Below are 23,055 nucleotides of genomic sequence, written 5' to 3'. Positions count from 1 at the left end.
GAGAATGTCTACAGTACTCGTACTAGCTAAGTAAAAGTAAACATAAATTAGCGATTTTGAAATTATAAAAATAACAGTAATGTAAATTCATTACAAAATTATTTAAAAACAATAGCACTTCAGTACTTGTATTATAAAATACCGGTTTTCACAAATCGACTAAAGCTACAACCGTTTCACATCACTATGTTTGACATTTCAACTAACAATGTGTGCGTAATGCAACTGTATTTATTTATAGTTCTCCGTGTGTGAGTAAATTGAAAATGGATGGCCGATAGATTCCCGTTTGGCACGTGAATAGATATATTTTTATTTAATTATTTGTAATTATCATTTGACCGTCAAACTGGGTGCCAAAACGGTAGAGCGTTTCTTCAGTCTTGCAGACGACAACTTTGTCGAAGATGTCAACGAAGACCTGAAATGTTTTATTGCCGAAGGAAGAGTTGACAGGTAAACAATTTTATCTTTATTGTTATTCAGGGGCATTATCTCGCTGTTCACGATTTTAGTGTATTTTTGTTGATAATTTAAGGTTGTAGAACCTGTTATAGGCTGTGGCGGTAACGTATTATCGCTTGGACATTTTCAAGGTTAATAAGTGTCAAGCGCAAACGAACGTAGGTCGCAAATCAAATGATGCGAGGCGAGATGACACCTTGAACACTGATAAAATATTCACGGAGCCGCAAAAAGTGCGGCAACATGCTGTTTCCGTGGCCGCTAATTACCGGTGTATTGCACGCACGGGAACGCTAGTTTCTTCGCAATAAATCAAACCTAGCCGTAATGCAATGCTAGTCATTCCGATTTTTTTTGTGCGACTTTTATTTTTGTGTGGGATGCCGAAAATTACCGCCAACATTTTTTTAACAAGACCTTAATTGTTTCTATTGATTTTAAGTTTCTAAAATAGAACATAATAAAATAATTGTTTATGTAATGTAAACTACATAAAAATAAATATCATAACATTAAAATTAATAATCTTAGATTTAAAATTTGTAGCTATTTTCAATATTTAATTGTATCCAGCGGGAATGGGTTCTCCTGAGAAATGAGATGTCAAAATAATTCTTAGTTTATCCTATTAATGAGAATTGGTTTGATGACTGTATAAGAAAATTAAAAATCTATTCAACCCATTCTCATTATAAATATTAAATACATGTTATTGTCGGTTGAAATAAAAAAAAAACTGTTTAGAATTTTATAATTGATGTACCAGACTGACCTTAAAAATAGTTTTAATTATCACACTTGTTGAGTAAGTATGTTTTCAAGTCTCCAAAGAGTTCCAAAACAAATGTGACAGTTCTCATCCCCTTAAAAAAAAATTCATACACTGGACTGTTATGGCAATAGGAATGCTTTAGGCTATTTAGCTCCTATTGGTCATAGTATGATGTTTTATAGCCTTAATTGATGATGAGACTATCTAACACAAAAAGAACTATTCAATTGGAACAAGTAGTTCTATAGATTAGTGCCTTTAAATAAACAATCCAGCTGTATAATATTTAGTACATCATTAACATAAGCTTTTGGTTCCAGTGTGCTAGTGTTCCCTCCAGTGAGTAACTACCGACGGTTCCTGATACACAACTCGGTGGAACAGCTTGGTCGGCCAGAACTTGCCACCTTCTCCATCGGAGTCAGTGACGAACGACGCACTGTGGTGTGCTACCGGGAGAGATTGTTGAGGTAATTTCTTCCATTAATATTATAAATTAAAGATACAAGTTGTTAGAGTTTGAGGCATTAAATTCTTTATTTATAAGTATCCAGACCTACACATGATAGTTTTGACTACAATATCAACACAAAGATGAATATAAACAAATGTCCATTTGTTGTAACTTAAAAAAAACATTGATCTGAAACTTAATCTTTCTTCTTACTCTCCTAAGTGTTGACAGAAATAAATAGGAGAATAGAAATAAATAGCAACAAAAATCGATCCTAATCTAAAGATTTTCTATTGAAAGTATTGATGAATTTCAGCCATAGAACATAATAACATAATTTTCTTATTAATCATATGAAATCGTTCTCAAAACTTCTACCTAATTACTCGAGTGTGAGATCATAACTCCTACACAGTGCTAGTTACTGCAACACTAAAAGTTTACGAAGCATGCATCGCCTTACGTGATCGACGCCCATTAATGTGTGAAAATGCCGAAGCAATACGCCGACATTTTTATCTTAAGTAATATCTATGTAGCGGCAATCTGTCTCGCTTTTTTTTTTTTATTAACTCAATGAAATCTCTGGTCATGAATGATCATCAATCATCGCTTACGAACAAGAATGATAGTCGAAAAAAAAAACAGTTTATACGAGTATTTACTCGGTATTTATCCGAATAATCACCTATCTTTAAAAAGGATTTACATTCACACCTACTGCCTGCTAAGTTAACGGCAATATTGTTTTAATACCTTGTGGTAAAATAGAAGAACTATTGTGGTAATAAAATCTTTTGTTCAATTTTTTTTTGTTTTCATTTATTCTTTTGTTCGTTCTGTCTTTTTCATTCATTCATTCAGTCATTCCTGGGGTTGGTTAGTAAATAGTGGTATGTTTACAGTGATGAAGCTTGCGCGCGACCAGCCATGGGCCTGACACAAACGGAACGCGATGATGCTACCATATCACAAACAGGTTAGTTGCCTTACATCTCATACACAATCTTTTTTTTTTGACTAAAAGCCACCCCGTTCCTATCCCTGCTTTTCGAGCCGGAGCCCCGGTAAACCCGCTAGGTGGTCCGCAGCTTACATCTGATCGTCCACTGCTAAATTATGAGCCTCTACATGAGAGGGTTTACCAAAATCTACGCGTTTAGTTGCAGTTTAAAAGGTTGAGGTTTATTATACAGCGCTGTTGCCTGGTCTTAAGTCAACTATGTCCCTTACTCTGCCCTGACATTCGAAAAAAGAGCAGAGTATTTTTCACATATGCAGAATTAATTAAAATTCAATGCGAAAGTTGGTTTGATCAACGATTCTAAAGACAGATATCGTATTCGATATTGTTTAAAACTACTATCTATGAAAGTTTGTACCTACTGAATTTTTTATAGTATTGCATACTGAATTTTTTACGCGATTATGCATAAATTGGGGTTAATAACGTTGATGTTCTTAAATCATAATGTGCTCTATAATTAACGCTTTTAGAAATGCTAATAACTTTGATTCACTTATCTTATTGTCATCAACATAAAGTCCAAAATACAGTGGTCAAAGTCAAAAAAAGTTTTTTTGTAAAGTCATAAACATAATTCTTCTCAGTTCCAACTTATCTATTTTATTACATCAACAAAGTATTGCAAAATATTATGAAAACTTGTTCGAATAACAAAGTTATTCAAAAGAGCCAGGTGCTTCCCGTTTCTCTCTCCTTCCTCTTGGACAGAGCGAGACAAAAAATGTACCGTTTGAGGTAAATGCACCAAAAACATTAGTCACACGGACTGACCGAAACTATAAAGCTTAACTTTATGATTGAGTTTAAATAAAAAGTAAGTATTTCATAACCGGACAAGATAGTCCAATAACTTTAAGAATATTTACATTGTTACGTTGTAAGTAGGTACTTAGTTTTCGGAAATGTTCATTTTATTAGAAAGATAGATAAATAAATAATGTCTACTTGGACCATGAGAGTATGCTACACCTTTTTATCAATGGTGGTCCGGAGTTTAGCCTGTTAGGATAAGATCGGTGCTGGACACTGATGGATCTCAGCTTAATTTGCAAACATAGAGGTTAATCTTGTATGACTAGTCTTACAAGGATGCTGGCTAAAAGGCTAAATGTAGTCCTCTACTAGCCCAAAATTTTCAAAGATAAAAACACTCAACTGTAGATATAAATGTATGTTTATCTAATGGCTCTGAGTGTACTTAACCCAGTCCTTAAAAATGTTTTCAGAACAAAATCGTCACTAAATAATAATCATTAACCTCTTGTTTGCCGGTATATGAGATACAATAGAAAACACATTGTAACTCGCGGGTTCTATACCACGGGTTAAATGTCTCTGAGTAGGACACTAACATGTATAAATGTACGTATGTCTGTCTATGTACGACGATACCAGAAACAGCTTACTGTTCAGTTTCCGCGTAGAAAGGTCAGTTAACGCAACAGGTCACCGCTACCCACCTATTTAGATGGTCGCTTAAGCATTCACTTTAGTACTATTTACTTTCCGGATGAGCATTTATACCGTTTATTTTAGGCGATATAATTAACAGACCGCCATAGTCCACGACTGGTAGCATTACTGACTTTGCCACAATCTCCATGCATTGTAGGTAGGACATCACTGTTCAAAATAGTTCAGGGTTATCAGAAAGCGCTGCTTCTATAACAATCGCGGGAAGAGTTGGGGTGGTGAGTTGGTGACTTAAAGGCATACAACATGGCTATCACATGGCGTAGGGTTCCTTTCCACACGACGAAAGATGCGTGCTATGGATGGCTCGATACACCATACACCGCATACTCGAGCTGCGCATCTTCCTCGCACAGCTACATAGCTTAGTATCAGTGGAAACGGTAACATAGTTTCACAGCTTAGCTATTACATCTTCGTAGCATAGCTACATAGCACATCTCTGGTGGAAAAACCCTTATTGTGCTTAGATTTACTGAAGAGTCGAATGATAACTGTGACTTACTTGTAATCGAATATGTAGAGGGAATTGAATACACATTATGTATCTAACCTCAAACCGCGACTGTGGTCAGTTGGTGTAACATTAGGCCCGTCCCGTTAGAACAGATATTGTGTATCGCGACACCGGGATTTACGCAGACAACATTACCTACTAGTTAATGATTTTTTTTTTGGAACACGCCGTAAACGGGCAGACGTATCACACTTGAGACACTAGAGGCGCTACAACTGCGTTGTCGGCATTTTGGGGGTTAGGAATTTAAGAGCTGTTGGGGAATCAGGGATTGGGAAGATTGAGAAGGGGGGTAATTGGGCCTCCGGTAATCTCACTTACACAACGAAACACAACGCAAGCGTTGTTTCACGTCGGTTTTCGGTGAGGCCATGGTATCACTCCGGTCGAGCCGGCCCATTCGTGCCGAAGCATGGCTTTCCCACACTTAAAATGTTCATGCAAATGTAATGTGTATCTGTAATTAATGAATCAAATTATGTATTTAAGTGCTATTGCATTCCGATCAGGATACAGCCGATCATTCTTCCACGTTACACGCTACCGTAAATAACTTTACCCCAGTATTTATTGTTTATTGTAAAACGTGGAACGTATACCGGCTTATACAATTGTGCAATTATACTATACCAAGTTAAAGTTATGAACTTACTTCCTACAGTTATGAAACCCTACATATTATTTGTATCATACGTTGTTCCCACAACTTTCGCGCTATCTTCGCATGTTTGTCTGTCGTTTGCACGAATGCAAGCGTGAATACTGCCTATGCCTAAATGTGCGTGGACTGATGTAATGATTTCGTGTATCAAACTGTTTTTTATTGGATTATCTATACTTATACAAGGTGCGTTTAAATTGGATTCAATTATTGCGCCGCATGTGAGATAGATTGTGGATTATTTCAAGTGATTCGGGAGACAAAGTCGTTGCGTATTAAAACTCGGGTGTTGATTGAAAATTGATTATCTTTTTGGGGGTTTATACTTATAAACCCCCAAAGATAAATATTGGCACTTAGAATGAAGTAAACTACTTAGTTTACTTCATTCTAAGTGCCAATATTTTACATCACTCTTACTGCCTAAAAACCTAAGGGTGACAAGATAACAAATCTTGCTTTTAAACCCGTTGTCAGGTTACCTCTTCCAAACTATTGTCTATACAATCGTAGATTGTTAAGCAACCTGTATATCAACGTATCGACACATTTCAAACAATATTCGGTAGAAAGTAGTATCAGTTGTATATCCGTAAAAGCTTTTACACGACATTCAGTTTTTTTTAACGTTTAACGTACGCGTCCACAGGCCCGCATCGTACACATTGCACGCATCGCATGCAACGGATTTTAGTTTGTCTTGTATAGAAACTAATACAACTGCGTCCACTGATCCGCATTGTACGGACCGCATCATCGGCAATGCCTACATGCGATGCGTGCTGATGACGTCATACGGAATGCGTACGATGCGTGCGATACGTACGATGCGGGCCTGTGGACGCTTACCTTAAGGCGCTCTTTTATTTTAGTGGTGCACGTCCGTTCAGGTCAGAAGATGGAAATCGACTAAATATTGTCGACATTTCATAATAATTTTAGTTTATGAAGACTGGTCGTACAGAACATTTGAGATAGGAAATATCATAATCATAATTAACGTGATTTAAATGAATAAAGAGTAAAGGTGAAGTAATTTGGTCGCGTGACGAGTTATAAAATAGCAATAGAATATATTTTACGAATCGGAACCAGATTTAAGTATTATGCACACATAAATGAAATTTGCATAAATTATGATAATTAATGACTTGTTTATCATATTTTGGCGATGAAGACTTTAGTGTTTTTCTCAAAGAGAGTGCTTCTGGTTGCCCTATTTATTCAAATAGGTTAATAAAGCTCGCAAACTTATTTAGTGAACAACTTAACATTTTTGATAACTAAAGATTGTCAATTCAAAGCCTTTATTTAATTGAATCTACAGTCCATACACAGACAATTTTGAACCATCAAAAAATCTTTTCCCGTATGTCTGATCTTCAATGAAACTAGGTGTTCGTTCCACGATACTCTCTTGTCGAGAAAAATGATCAAGAAACTCCATCATTACTCTTTAAAAAGGCTCACACCACTCCATCGTTACATACTCCTTAAAAAAGAACGTTGATCCTCCACCTCAAATTTCCTGAAAAGTCCTGTAGGACATTCGTCCTTCAGAATGTCGTGTAAACAAAAAAAATGCTCCAGCACATGAAATTCCAATGACATAACCGCTGATGCAACGCAGCCGGCTTAGCGGAATGACCGGGCCGCGAATGTGGAACGCAGAAAGTGAAAGTAGCACGCCTTGCCGCTGAGCTTTTAAGTGCTGCACTTGCGGTTTGAATGGTATACTTATACCTTTTGGGGTTTTGTGCCTGAGGGTTAGGTGTTGTGACCTATTTTTCAGTTAAGCATCCCAACTATTGTTATAAAGGGAGTATATTTGGTGGTTGGGTTGGAATGGAATGGTTGGCTTAAGTCTTGCTAGGTCTTGCAAACATTTCTGCGTTTAGTCTTGTAGGCTTCCTAAAGGCACTAAGATTTTAATGTAAATGAAGTACTTTAAACATATAGAATAAAAATTAAATAACGGTTTTTTAAATTAATTTTAGCCCCTATTTTTGAGGCAAAGTTTTTGGTCGATTTCACTATTTAAGAGTTTTAAATTGTTTTGAAAAGCTTTAAGATACTACTAACACTACGTGATTTGCAACGAAGTAACCAGTTGTCAGATGTTCCCTGTGTTATTGCCACTGCCATACAGCAGCGATTGTCTAGCACCTACACTTCTTTAAACAAACATTCTTCTGTTTGGCCTAATGACGTCCAAACGAAACATTGCAGAGTGTGATTGTTTGTTCTGTGTGATATTGACCTCTGGTGTGTGGATTGTGAATCATTGGCTATTGTTGGGCTTTAAAGGTATATTTGAAGTTGTCAAGCCCTTTTTCTTTATTAAGAAATAATTTAAAATGTGTTAAAGATATTTGCCAAGTTGCAGTTGATTTATGTATACTCTCGTTTTTATCAGTACTTATGAGTACCTCTGCCTGCTATTTGTTTTTATAAAAGTCAAAGTCAAACCAGGTACTTTTGAAACGTCAACAAACAAAATAGTCTGTCCGTTGGCGAGGCTAGATGTGCGTTCCAAATTGTTTAATTAAGAATTAAGTCTATTCGAGTAAATTTCATCCAGCAATACACAAAGGACTTTAAATGACCAGGAAAAGACGGAATACAACCGGTTAAAAGTAGATAATTTATAGTTTTTCTAAAGAGCCAGTATACACACGCGTTACACAAAAACGCCTAACATGTGTGTTATGGAGAAGGAAAAGCTTACGCATTAGTTGGGTGGTCGGCAGCGATCGTGTTCTTAATGTAGGAAATGTTGAATGTTCTAGAGTTAGACTACCGCCTGGACTTTTTTAAACTTGGACATATCACTTCGCTATGTGATATTTCCGACTTCGACTGTGAAAATAGTGTTTATGTTTGTTGTTGTTGTAAATAGAGGTGGATTGGTTTGTGAGTAGAGTCGATAGTCTCATTAACACATTGAACGCCGTGGTGGTCACCGGTGACGGGTGTTAGCGGAAGATTTGCCTTCAAGCTTTCTATTGGCAGTCAAAGACTTAAACAACTTTATTGGACAGGGCTATTCAAAGATATTGATTGATAGTGAACTTGTAAGTCAATGTTATACTTACCGTAACACGGTGTGAATAGAATTCAAAGAGTGAATAGATACAGTAATGAGGTTAATAGATGTTCCATCATCATCATTTTCCCAACATTTATTTACCCCAATAGACTCACCACCTATTACATGGGACTTATAACACAAATGGTGAAAAGTTGGTGTACATTGTACAGTGGCATTACGTGCTGTAATATGCATCTCTGCCTACCCCTTCGGAGATAAAAAGGCGTGACGTTGCGTTGTATTTATACACCCCTCTTCTGTGTCTATTCCTCCCTTTAATTCTATTGATTGATGTCACTATTATCCTGGAATATGAATCCAAGATTACACTACACCTGTATAAATTGGAACAGTATATTACTTTTAGTCGGTTTTTAAAAACAGCTCCCATATTAGTTTTTTAAAAACTTCGAAACATCGGTAACACAGTACCTAGCTAAGCCCTTCATAATCCTCTGTCTAGTCTACACAGGATTATACCAAGGATTAACATGTTTTTTATTCCAAAATATACACTACGTTAGCCATTTGACCTGGCCAATGACTTAAAATTAACGTGGCTCGCCTTAATCCAATTACGACTGTCTGACTAAGGTTTAATTGAATGCTGAATCAGGCTCAAAATGTGGCAGCGTCTGTTTTGGTCGGGGTATGCTTGGTATTGAAACTGCAAACGTAATCAAGAATGTTTAATTTGTAATGTTGCTAATGTTCAAGCGGTTTTTGAATAAATGTGGGGATAATTCAGGGTTGCATTTAATGACATCTTTCATACATACTTAGACTTCAGTCTAGTGTTATGTAATGTCAATAAATGTTAAGCTACGACCTAGAACGCCCATGATCTGTTTTTATATCGTACTTTATTATTACACATATCTGTCTGTTTGCTGTTTTTCTATTTAACCATTTTACTTTTCGTTTTATGGTTTGACTGGGGGAGAATTCGATATGGTATTAATGTCCGTCTTATGTATTATTACACGTTTTTATGTGCATTAAAGCTTAAATAAAATAACAATTTTAACTCCCGATTTATACCAAGTAACTTCGTTCTTCTACATACAACGAAAACTAAAATGCAAAGTATCCATATTACTGTCATAATATCATGCCAAGCTATCATCTGTTGCCTTTTCAAAGGAAATGTAGTGCAGGAAACGAGTGTAGCATGTTACAAACATTCGTGTTTGGCCGTTTGCTAGGAATATGCATATCTTTAAGGACAAGTAATGCAACTGGTCCACGAACTATTACATTTCCTGTTTGCAATCGACTAAAAACTTGTAAATTCTTACTTTCTATGGCTGTACTTGAAGGCAGGCTATATGATGGTGTACCTAGGTGTATCTAGTGTATAGCGCTTCGCTTCAAGCTTCCTTGTGGTAGGGATTGGAATTCCTTGCCGGAGTCGGTGTTTCCTGATGGGTATAACCTGGGTGTCTTCAAAGCCTGAGTGAATAGGTTGCTTATGGGCAAACGTGCTCCATCGTAGGCCACAACATCACTTTCCATCAGGTGAGATAGCGGCCAAACGTCGACCCATTAAATGTAAAAAAAAAACTTGCTAGGTATGTGTCTCGTTTGAGATGGTTATAGTGGCGATAAGACCCTTTCCTATATTGAACATGAATGTGTTAGAAGCTCACGATAGATCGGTCACATCTTCGCTTCGCCGTTCTGGCAGAAAGCGGGTTGGCGGTCAAACGCAGACTTAAAAACGATAAAAAAAAATATAAGGATTGTTAGTACTTAGTAAGTGACGCTCAATGGATCCTCTCTAACTAGCTGGCCGACCAATGGGATCGTAGCTTCCATCGGATCCTTGACAGATTTTCTCTATCTCTGTTATCTATCTACATGACTCTTGTAAACTAACTAAGGTTCCTAACATATTTTCAATTTTCATGATAATTGACCATCTAAATCTCTTAAGTATTAAAAATAAAACCTTTACTAATAAACCAGTACCAATATAAGCCTATAATAGGCGATTGGAATCGACCGTAAAATATAAGTCCGATTACACACGTCTGTTATGAAGCAATCGTGTACAACGGTATTGCAACAGCACGAACGACGTATGAAGTAAATGTCGCTTTCAGTGTTACAGTAAGGACTGCACGTGTGGGAAGCCTAATTGAAGGTATTATGCAAAGCAGGCCCCACTCGAATGTGGGTTAGGCTTTATGTCGATGTTGAGGTATTGTTCTTAAAGTAATAGATAATGAGAGAAATATATCGGTTGTAAATATTCATATCGACGGTTGAGAGGCTAAATGATCTAAGAGACTTGAGTTATATACATTATTCGATGCAGAAAAATTCTGTGATTACGAATATGTAAATAAATTAATATCGATAAAAATGTCGCTTAGATCAATTAGTCTTTCAATCACCTTCTTTATAGGAGATACGTTGGACTTTGCAAGACATTCGATCTAAACAAATCTAGTTAAGAAATTCTATAAAGGTCCCTAGCTAATTAATGTTTAATTAAACCAACTATAAAAGCATGTTGCGGCTAAAAGTCAGAGTTGCCTATGTAGACCCGAGTCATTGGCTGTGCTAGCAAATTATTTTTGTATTATTTTTACATTTCAAGAATTCTTCTGTTTTTAAACAAGCACGTTATAACCTATATCGCCGACAAACGATATAGGTCAGTTACACAAATATTTAAGATGATAATACACCATTAATTAGGTTTAGACTAGACTAAATTGAGTCAGAAAGAGACCAGAAAACAGATTAAACACTAACTTAAAGGAGACTTTCGCAGACAATACAGTCATTAAACCGTAAAAAAATCAACATCGGAAGTATATTACGATGGTTGCCCGATAAGTATTCGCATTCGCGTAACGATATAATCTTCCTTGAAATAAGTATGAGCGGTGTCGTAAACCCAATGCAAGAGCTAAGCACAAAAACGTGATTGTAAAGCTTGTTGCCGGCATGGGAACCACGTTCACTGCATTCATGTAATAGTAGACGGTCCATGCGTGCCGTCAAACGAGAGACAAAAGAATAATTTATTGGGTAACCTGTTCGTGTATTAAAATGTTTGGAACTAGAAGCAGATTTAGAGATTGTTTTGATACATTTTGTAAGGAGTTTATACTAAAGCATTAACTGCCGAAAGAAAACTATTAAAGGCAGTGACCGACGATGCGGTTGACGTGTTGAAGTATCGATTTAAAGTACTTGTTACTTGATAATTTGGTTATTGAAAATAGCTGCTTTTAGCCAAGGCAAGTCAAAGATTCTTTCTGGTATAAGGATGACTAATCCTCAGTCTGCTTCTCGGGAAGACACTCAATGTTGAATCACAGTTGTTCTAAAATTCGCGTATGACAGAGCATTTTATAAATAAAACCTGATTCGACAGATAAGATTGGTTTGGATAAACGCATAGCGTAAAAATAGCAGGTTGTCATAACATTTTTAGGTCAGATAGCCTGATTTATTACACTAAGTTTGCACCGGCATTTTGGCCTAGGTGGTGAAGAGAAAAGCTCCTTTATATTCGCCTACTTATCATCAGACATAAAAATCATAAGAAACACACTTGCATTTGGAACATTAATAAAATAAGAATACAAAGTAATTTGCAAATTACTTTGTACAATATAAAACTATTATACAATCAAATCCACTTTAAAACTTAAGATAATTTTAAGGCTAAAATAAAAAAAATATTTCTGCTACGTAACGACTGTTCTACTAGATAAATAAATTGCCTAGCTGTAATAGCATTTAGTCAACGCAATATGTACTAATTAGTGTTTCGTAACAATTTAATAAACTGTCTAACGCATCGGAAAAATGTAATCAGATAGCCAATGAAACATGATAGTAAAGATAGTATTTTGCAATATTTGATGAGTGTCTACTGTTTACTTTATAAATTAAATTAACTAAACATATACCCCTTTTTTATGCGATGGAATGAATTGAATTACTTAATGAATTTACTAGAGCTCTACGCTACAATAGGTATTTTGACACAAAATCCTATTTAGTATGTGTAAATATTTCATGGTTGCATATATCGTAGTTATTATTCACTCAAGGGAAATGTCATATTATAGAGTACTCAATTTTTGCTATTAACAGATTTTTTTTTTGAAGGGAAAATCATCCAATGTCTTCTCCCACCTCGGGCGAGGCGAGAAGCTTACTGACTAAAAACCATCCCGTTCCTACGCTTGCTTTTCGAGCCGGAGCCCTGGTAAACCCGATGGGGAGTCCGCAGCTTCGGATCTTACCCAAAGCCATGTTATCCTCGAGAGCACTCTACATTCCTTATATATTTTCTTACTTTAAAAATATTCATAATGCAATAACAACCTCGCAATAGCAACACTTAATCATATATTTTTATTTCTTTATCAATTCCTCACTACTATCGAAATCATGGTAACTTTATGTAACACTGTTTCGCAGCGGCGGTGGGAGGTTTCAAGCCGGCGCAAGCGCAGGCCTCGCGGCGTGCGCAGCCTCAGGAAAAGATCAGGTCGGTATCAACAATACTTCCTACATCATTTGTTGTTCGTCACCCGTCACGGACGGACGTACGCTTAGCCCTTTATCTTATCACTCATTATTGTAAAGTGGACTTTATTGTGCTGTTATACAGTGTAATGTGAATTAAAACTCGTATGTCGACCTTTGGATGTGTTGAAAGTGAATCTGTGTAAGTTATCAGTGGTTTTTTTGGATTTGTGTTTTGCTATTTTGGGGTTTTTGGAAGGGTTTGTATGTTCTATCGTTAAATTAAGTCATGAAATCTTGGTATAGTGACGTAATCATGTGACATTTCATCATTATTAAAGTCATTGCGTTAAAAATAATGTAACAGCGGGCAAAATACAATCAATCAAAGTTCGATACCACGATAACTTTGACACTGACAAAGAAATTGAATGTAATCGAAACAATAAAAGTCCTTGAGTATGTAACAGACAATGATTAAGGAAAATATATACACAGCTGTACTAAATGTAATGTAAAAAGCATATTTACTTTGCAAGCCAATAGTTATTTACGTTTCGGAGAACAATGACGCATGATTCGTAATTATATGCATGCTCATTGCTCGTTGCAAAGAGGTTGGAGGTAATTGTGTGTTTATAAATGTGCTAAGGACATTCTGTGATTTGTTTTTATAAAGGTACGTGAAATAAGGTCTAATTTGGCATGAATAGTTCATGAAAAAAGTATGTGAATTCTGGTCGTATTTGATGTAGAGAGACAGTCATATTTGGTAAGTCTTTAAGGGCTATTGGGACTCTAAAATAAATACGTCTCTAAATACCTAAATGTTGGTTGTTGAGGTTATAATACTTTTTATTTTACACCAACAAACGTCAAAACATTACTTAAATGTCTTCAATCACAGCCGTATAATTTCCAAAAGACCTTGCTGAACTCATATTATTCAACATAACATTTTTATCAGCATGGTAATCGAATAGAAATATCATAAATCATATCGTGAATAACACATTATATATTTGTACAATAGTGTTGTACTTGACCGCTTTTATGGCATTCGTCCGAGATTTATCGACATCGACATTTGCCCCCTTCACTATTGTATTGTATTGAAATGAGAGGCATGTAATGTGCAGATTCGTTTAAGAAACGAGTTAGCAATTAACTGTTAATGGCTCATTTGTTAGTTATTTGCTAATCGTTATTGTTATTGGCATAACGTTGTCAACGTAATTAAATGTAATCTACTTATTTTGAACACGTAGTTTTTGCTATCATGTTATTTTTGTGAAGGTCAACGTATTTTTTCCTTGTCCAATGTTTATTTGGCTATCAAAATATTAATCGTTTAGTATACTCCTATTTAGCAATCGTACGATAATTCCTTTTCAACCAATCAGGCACTGTATATCTCTAGCTATCTCAACACAATACAATGCTTCCGTATCCCCCTAAGATAAGTTAAACTGTAATCGTAAATAGCAACACGACACCTTTAGTTTCCAGCCATTATTTATCGTTGGTAGCCATTACGAAAGTATTCTCAACCACCTTGTAGTCAGACTTAGATAGAATGTTGGTCTGTTGTGCAATATGTAAGTTGGCAATAAGCCCTTTCTAAATCCTATCGTATATCTAGCATGATTAAGTTGATATTACTTTGTTTTTCTTGGATATAGAATCTTAAAGTCATCTCAGACTTGGGAAAGGCTTTTGATACTGTAGACACTTATGAAACCCCAAAGTTTTGTAATACCAAGGTCGTATTATAATATTGCTAATTGCGAATGTAAAGATCACGAATAACCTTCGGATTGTATGCACAAGCGAAGTTTCTTTTCACCTGAATCATCATTGCGGTTTCTGCAACTTGTCTAAATAAGAACGAATAAATTCACTCTCATTTTGTGTTTGTATTGACATTATTAATAAGGTCAGGTAGTGCAAATATTATTGCTACATGTATAAAAGTTGTCTATTTTGAACCTTGAAGTGAATAGTTAGTTTAAGATTTCAGTGTCCATCTCCAACAAATTGAGCAACCACAGGACAGTGACAGTAGAACAAAAGCAACGAAACAATAAACACGTAACCATAACACAAATAAAAACAACACATATATCAATATACAGCAAATTGTAACCACTAACGATGTTACAAAATACGATTACCAAACTAGGTCCAGACAAAGAGCAGTGATGTCAACAACATCAACATTCAATTACACAAACCGGCGAGTGGCCGAAAACGGTTGAAAGTGTGCCACGGAGAGAGGGGCGACCAGTGTTCGAGTGGCGTTCGCTGGCCTTGCCCTACTTGCTGTTACGTGACTGCGGTAATAGTAGCTGCACAATGAACGTGACAAGTGTGGCTATGATTTTTGATGATGATGGTGTTGATGATGATTTTGGGAGGTTAGGTTAGGTTATGGATGATGGGTGTTTTGTTCTTGATGTGAATCGATCTATTGTTTTGTATAGGGATATGATTCTGTGAATGGTAGTATGCTTTAAGATATTGAGGTCAGGTATTATAAGTTCTTGTTGTCCCCAGATCTGGCTCAACGAAACCTCGGCGCCCAGATCGCGCAGTGTACGTGCCCCGCGCCCTGCGCAACGCAGAGAGTGCACAAACTGAGGACAACAATAAGGATACCAACAACCATCGCAGAACTAGTCACAGTGCGGAAGGTGTCAAGTGTCCCAAGTCACCCGCGCCCAAAGAGAAGTCACACCACGGCACCCCCAGGAAATCTATAGACAAAGCGTACTGCAACGTGTACACGCCACCGCATCTCAGGAATCAAAGATCTCACACGGCCCCAAGCATAGAGGAACCCACATCGAGCGATACAAAAGAATCTGTGCCTTCAGGCTTCCAAGTGCCAAATAGTGATAGTGCAATATCTTTTAGTGATAATAGTTTTATTAACGACATAGAAGTAGGCGATAATTTTTATATAGGAGATTATTTCGCTAACGGACAGTTAGGATTCTACAGTCCGAACCTATACAGCGAGTACGCGGAAAACAGTCGCGAGAACGCGACCGACAATAGCGACTGGAGATCCAATGATTCCGACGAAAATATGGCGGTGAACGAATCGAATCAAAGCAATAATATTATCGATAACGATTATTTGTACGCTAAGGGTGAAGATGTTGAAAAGAATGAGCTGAAACGAGCCTCGCAAGAAATTAATAGAAGTAGCAAGAGAATTATAAAACAGAGCTTCCATTCTGACGTGTTAGTTATATCGGATACTGTTGATAGTGTCCCAGAGAAGAATGAGCCTGAACCAGTGGTAGCGGTGGAAGAGAAAGAAACTGAGGTGGTTAAGAAGACGAAGCCAAAACTAGAGGCGAAGGTGTCTTTGAAGCGAGAAGAGAACGACTGGGACGCAGTTTTCGACGACAGTGGAGAGTGCCTTGATCCTTCACTTCTTGAGGAGCTGACGACTACAGTTGGCAAGGTCCACATCAGCAAGCCAAAGAACTGTTACGACCAGTACCAGACAAGAGGTCAGCAGCTCTTCAACGGTCCTTATGACGAAACGTTCGGTCATGTAGTGGAAGTGTATGACTTTCCCAGTGAGTTCAAAACGAACGATCTGTTCTCTCTGTTCAGTGAATACAAAGACACTGGTTTCGAAATTAAGTGGGTGGATGATACGCATGCGTTGATCGTGTTTAGCAGCGCGAAAATTGGTGAGTTGCTTTTAATTGTTTTTCTATACTAATATTATGAAAATGAAAGTTTTGTTTGTTTGTTTATGACGATGAAGTTCCAAAACTACTTAACCTTTGCTTATATTATGAAGTTTCGTTTACTAATGATAGGTTCATATTGGTCAAAAGTTTGCTACCTTCTACCACATATTCATTAGTAGGTCATACAATGTTTACAGTCGCATATTTGACGTTCTTTAAATGCAGGAAGTTTTTTTTACTCTTGTAATCGAATAATACATACAAATATCGTCTATAAAATCGCCGATGACTTAACTATCGTAATATAATCGGAACGTGTTCGACCGGACTGAATGACACCAATAACATTAGAACATCAAGTCGTGACCTCGATGACGTTACGATGACCAAAACAAAAATGTTTTTATCGCTGTTTTCTTGTACATAACTTTTGAAGCTTGGATTTATTCTGGTAAAGAAGTATTCTGGAATACGTTAAGGTGCTAAATGACTTTAACTTGTCCTAAAGGAATTGTTATTCCTCTTCCCAATTTTTTTTCGATAATATTGATTTTTATAGTAACTATCGTGAGACATACTAAATTAACCAAAAATCACAGTTTACTCACGTTAATTAATGGAAAAAAGATCGACAGACGTCGGTAGCCCAATGGGCTGCGCGACGTTTACGCACGCTGCCGCTGCTCATGATGAAGAGTCCCCCTGCGACTCGAAACTAGAAGAGCTTTTCTCCATTAATTTACGTGGGTCACGTATGTGATTTTTGGTTAATATTGATATTATGTGACTCAGCGCTTTTCTGGTCAGTCTCCACAGTATATTGTGATTTATAGGATTTCAACAATTTTACGTGTCTTACACAAAAAAATATGAATTGGGTATTCACCTAATACGGAAGATGTTACGTAATTATTTTTATCGTTCATGTCACATTGATTGTATATTCTGTACTGTTTTATCTTTTTAATTTAATATCGTATTATTAGTAACGTTATCAATGTTATTCCTAATTCTTAGACGTGTACAAAAACAATAACATTTCGACTATCAAATTTGGAAAAATCTCTTAAGAAAAAATCAATGGATATCAGAAAAAGTTAAACCTTTGAAGACAAGGGATCTTACCCTCATTTTTACTTATATTAGGTTTCTAGCTACTCCCGCGTTATTGATCATAGTGTGATATGTTGTAGCCTATAGCTTTCCTCAATAAATGCACTATACAACACAAAAATAATTATTCAAATCAGACCTGTACTTGCGGACATGTTTCGTGATCAAACCAACAAACTTTTCAGCTTTATATATTACTGTAGATTTCATTCATCCATCCGTTACTCACGAGCCTATCAAACCTTTTACCGATTTTTATCGATATGTACTGCAAAATCCGTTTTCCCAAGTGAATATGATTTCAAGTGCAAGACATATCAGTGCCATTTCCTTATCAGTTGTCAATACTGTTTACATTAGATAGTATATTATGTTTGTAGTTGATAAAAATACGGCTTGTTACTACACTCTGTTCGTAATCTTGACAAGTGGTATTTTGTAGATTTGATTTGCGTACTCGCAGATTTGAGAGTTTGAATTCGCAAGTTAACAGTGCATTTTTAATTTAAAGTCTTTAGTTTTAAAGGCATTAATTTTACTTACATCTAGTTAAATGATGTATTGGAAATCTGTCGACGCAGGGAATTCGGTTGAATAAACACGTTGAATAAGAATAATACAGAGTTAATTTGACTACATTACAATGAAAACAAATCAATAAGAGATCAGATAATTTCTAAAACAAAGTTTTATTTAGGGAAAACGTTGTATTTTTCCACACTCTTTAGCTATGAAAATATTATTACGTAGTTTAACACAAATTAGTGTAACCCAAATTACACATTAATGTGTACTATTTTCTTGCTCTATTTACAAATTCTCTTTTCATACATAACTAGCAAGTAATATCCTAGATTCATGATCAAAGAAAAACAGACGTAAAATTATGTAAATGGGAACGATTTTTTTTTCAATAGAATGGCATTTGGCCATCATCCACCATTTTGCCAAATGGTAAACGATAATAAAAAAAAATCGTAAAAACTACATGTGCTTTTAAAATCACCAGAAAAATCGGGGAATAACATCTCAGTAAAGACGGGGCTTCCCCATGGACTAGTTTCTGTATTCAGTGGGCTTCCCCTACTTTGCACTTTGCAAAATTTCTCACGCGTTGGGCGAGGCGAGAGGGAGTGTCAGATTCTTACTTACTAAAAACTACCCCGTTCCTATTCCTGCTCTTCGAGTCGGAGCCCCGGTAACACGCTAATTAGTACACAGCTCTGAATATAAAATCCCTTATCAATCAAATTATAACCTTTATTTGTTTTCACATTAATAAAACGGTTGTGAAACCTCACCGTATAATTTTTAACGCGTAATAAAATACGTATTATTTAATTCTCTTGCATAAATGTACGTAACTCAGGTATGTGAAGTAGGTAAACTCATTACTCGAGTTAATTGACCGAAGTGGTAAGGTACGATGCGCCCGCGCAGGCCGTGGTTTACCCGGCTGATTGGCGCGGTTTCTATTGGTTGGCAGTTAGTTATGCATGTATTATGGCAACCAGTTGTTATTGCCATTGTACGTAATGTTTTCTTATGTTAATACTTACTTGGAAATTAATTAATGATACGTTTGAAGTTTGTAATAGGTTGTTTACGTTGTTTTGATTTATAACGTATTGTTTTTTTAATGAGTATTAGTAGTAGTAACATGTTTGTTATGTAGGAAAGTTTTTTTTTGTTTTTAATGGTAACAAAGCTAAAGTCCGGATCATATTCACAGAGATTTGCATAAAACAACAACAAAGAAATGAGTTTAAGCGTGACACATGTTTTGAGTTTTTTTCCAAAAATATTAACATAGTTGGTGTGCTCTTAATACTATGTTTCCGAATTTTTTTCAATAACTATGTATTTGTCCATTGATTTTTACATAATATACATATGTGCATGTAAGTAGGGCATTGTTAGCTGTAGGCATTATTGAAACGGTTATTTTGGGAAGCTAACTTATTAAAAAATATGCCACAAATTGTAGATTGCAAGACTGCAATAATAGATTCAGTCAACACATTACAGTTCGTGACCTGGCGATGTAAACATACTAAACAGAGTGTTTGTGTAAGAATTAATCATTATTTATTTATTATGTACTGCCACAAGAGGTGTGGTGTGAATTGGTCGACGTGTGGCAACTAAATGATTGGTTCTGCAAACTATGTATTTGCTATTACGTCATAGGTTTGTATTTGGGAGTGTCTAAATTAAGGTTTTCCTATTTTGGAGTTCTTTTTCTTTGTATGGTTACTCGTACTTGTCATAGTTGAAGAGTATGTAAATGAGAATTGGCTTAGTTTGGTATTTATTTAAGGGGGAAATCATGCAATGCAATGTCTTCTTCCGCCTTAGGCGAGGCGAGAGGGAGTGCCAGACTTTTACTGACTAAAAAAAACCCCGTTCCTACTCCTGCTTTCCGGGTTTACTGCTTTTACGGGTAAACCCGCAGCTATGTTGGTATTTAAGACGTTACTTACTCTGGTCGATAAGAGCCTGTCTCCTTCATCTTATGTAGATGATGGAAAGATGGAAAATCCTCAGGGTGGGGGATTTTCCATCTTGGACCACAACTCAGTAAATCATTTATTAATTATTATTGCTGTATTGCTTCTGTGGTATACCTTTATTTATCAACTTTTTATTTATTTATCATCATCTATTCGTAACTAGCTTCTGCCTGTGTTCCGCCTGCTTTCGTGTGCAATAAAAAACAGCCTATATGTTATATCACATCATAATCTACTTCTGTTCCAAATTTCATCCCAATCCCTTCTGCTGTTTTAACGTGATTGAGTATCAAACACACACACAAAGTCAAAAATATTCGCATTTATAATATTAGCAAGATTAATTACTCGTCGATAAGATCTCCTTCATTACGTATTTACTTCAAGTATGTAATCTACATAGTATGTTTATGTACATTCTTAGTGACGTAACCGCAACACCTGTTGCAGTGAATGCAACGCTTATCAGCCGAATGTTATCACCGGCTCGTGACGTAATTATACGTAATGTTTTAATAACGGTGACGTAAGGATGTAGTATGAAATGATGTACTGGTGAACGGTGTAGTGGTAACATTCATACATTCATGTCCTGTTGTAAAGCACATTGATGCAAGTTGTATGCCTGTCGAATTACTAGGTTTGACAATTTTTAAATAAGCTTTTTCGTTCATTGCCATTAACTAACAGTACTTTGTACAAAAAGCCACATGTAGGTGGGAAGTATTATTCATAAAATGGTTGGTTTTTATTAATAAGCTAGGTCTATCTGATAAGTCTAGTGCCTTCCTAGTACTTACTAAGCTACTAGTTCCAGTAAATAGTTACAGCATACAAAGTACGCTAACAAGACTTAATGCGACAGTGGCGCCACTTAATAATAACAAATTCGTAAGCCCCCATTCACACACCCGAAGAGACTATAATTTGAGAATATTATTCCCATATCAAGCCTATTCAACTACATGCATTATTATCCGCTATACATTCTCATAATTTACCATAAAACCACTGTTTTTGGTCACAAAGGTAATTTTTGTCAACTTCAATGAGGTCTCAGATGCATTGTGCTGACAAAACGAATCTGTGTCGAGGAGACAGAAACTAGAATGGCCATAACAAACGTAATTTGTTGTTGCAAAACAATATCAAAGGAAAAAACTTATGAAGTAGTTGCATCTATTGTTTTGGTATTGTATTGAGTAACTGTGTCATTAAACCTGTTGAGAACGTCGTGGTTCAAAAATCTTTGTCGATTGGTGTCGGCAGAGTAGGATAATGGGCGCCTCTATCTAAGAGTCATCAAAGGGTATATAGTACAAGTTTATTTTACGTTCTTGAAATACCCTATCCTATACTTGTTCGGCGTTAATTGACCGGTGCGAATGTACCAATCAATCAGAGGGCTGAACGCGCTCTCGTTTCGATCTCGTTCAACGTACAAACGTATAGATAGACCACTACAGATGGGGCCCAGTAGGGCTGATACACGATCCATAGCTGCGGACAACGTAACAGGTTACCGGGTCTCAGGCTCAAAACAGGAGTAGGAACGGGGTTGTTTTTAGTCCGCAAGAGTCTGACACTACCTCTCGCCTTGTCCAAGGCGGGAGAAGGCATTGGATGAGTTTCCACCGTCAAAAAAGAGATCTAGTCTCCTCATGGCTGCCGCAAGATCTGACTAACTAAACATTTGATTAAGACCGGATAGCAGCGCTCTCTGATAAAAACTGCTAATGATAAATCTGTATGTAATAGAAGCAGTTACTCAGCTTGATGAGTAAATTATTCAGAATTCTAATCAAAATTCCTAAAGTGGCAATGACATACAAATACGTAGGTATGTTATTATAGAATTATTGTTTCCTGTTATTGCAGGATACCGCGTTTCTACTACACGAAACTGTAATAATTTATTATAACAAATATTATTTTATTTGTGGAGGTCATACTAGAAGAACACTTCGCAAAATTGTTGACACAAAGTCGTTAGTTTTCCCAGTTAAAGTAAAAACTTGAGAATGTTTTCTTAGCAGACGAACAACGGACAAGACAAGAGTAAATTCAAAAGATGACGTCACATTTGGTTAAGGAGTAAACAAAGTCCTTAAAGTCAATTTATTCGTATTCTTACCTTCACTGTAATAGCATCTTGTAGCAACGCAGGCCGCAGCGTATTGACCAAAGACGGCATTTTCTCAGTGTTGCCTCACTTAACGATCTCGTATGACCTTTATAAACACCTTCCGGCGTTAAATGGCCTGGCAACACATAAACTATTACGACCAATGACATTTGGACCGCTTAGGTAATTTTCACTTTTGATATTTTGAGTAACAAAATACGTTTATGGATGTCTTAAAACGGTTTGCCTTGTCAAGAATATTGTTTGTCTAATTTGGAGTATGATATAATAAGATTTTGTCATTCATATTGTAATTCTGTACCATAATAACTATTGAAACTTATTCAATTGAATTAATTTGGATTAAAGCGACTGGCGAGATGCATTCAAAGTGGAATCAGTAGTTAATATTGCAAAAATCTCTTTATATTTTCTCTTATTGTCTTCATTAAGCACTTATGTTAGGGTCCAAAACTCTATTACGGTAAGCGTCCACAGGCCCGCATCGTACGCATCGCACGCAACGGATTTTAGTTTGTCTTGTATAGAAACTCTTACAACTGCGTCCACTAATCCGCATCGTACGGACCGCATCATCGGCAATGTCTACATGCGATGCGTACCGATGACGTCA

The 23,055-nt window shown here is 36.4% G+C and overlaps 1 protein-coding gene across 2 annotated transcripts in view; it reads left to right on the top strand.

The window, feature by feature from the left end:
* Positions 1–233: 233 nt before the first annotated feature.
* Positions 234–23,055, top strand: part of LOC118277874 (coiled-coil domain-containing protein R3HCC1L) — a 35,236-nt gene continuing 12,414 nt past the window's right edge. The window contains exons 1-5 of one of the 2 annotated variants that reach the window (XM_035596871.2): positions 234–456; positions 1,558–1,707; positions 2,597–2,670; positions 12,910–12,979; positions 15,514–16,667. In XM_035596871.2, the coding sequence (XP_035452764.2) occupies positions 2,622–2,670; positions 12,910–12,979; positions 15,514–16,667 (1,273 nt within the window). In that variant the 5' untranslated portion in view covers positions 234–456; positions 1,558–1,707; positions 2,597–2,621. The other variant, XM_035596872.2, reaches the window with a different exon arrangement.

The sequence above is a fragment of the Spodoptera frugiperda genome, chromosome 18, assembly GCF_023101765.2.
Source record: "Spodoptera frugiperda isolate SF20-4 chromosome 18, AGI-APGP_CSIRO_Sfru_2.0, whole genome shotgun sequence".
Lineage (NCBI taxonomy): Eukaryota > Metazoa > Arthropoda > Insecta > Lepidoptera > Noctuidae > Spodoptera > Spodoptera frugiperda.
Note: the sequence above shows the minus strand (reverse complement) of the source record. Positions and strands in the feature narration are given on the sequence as shown.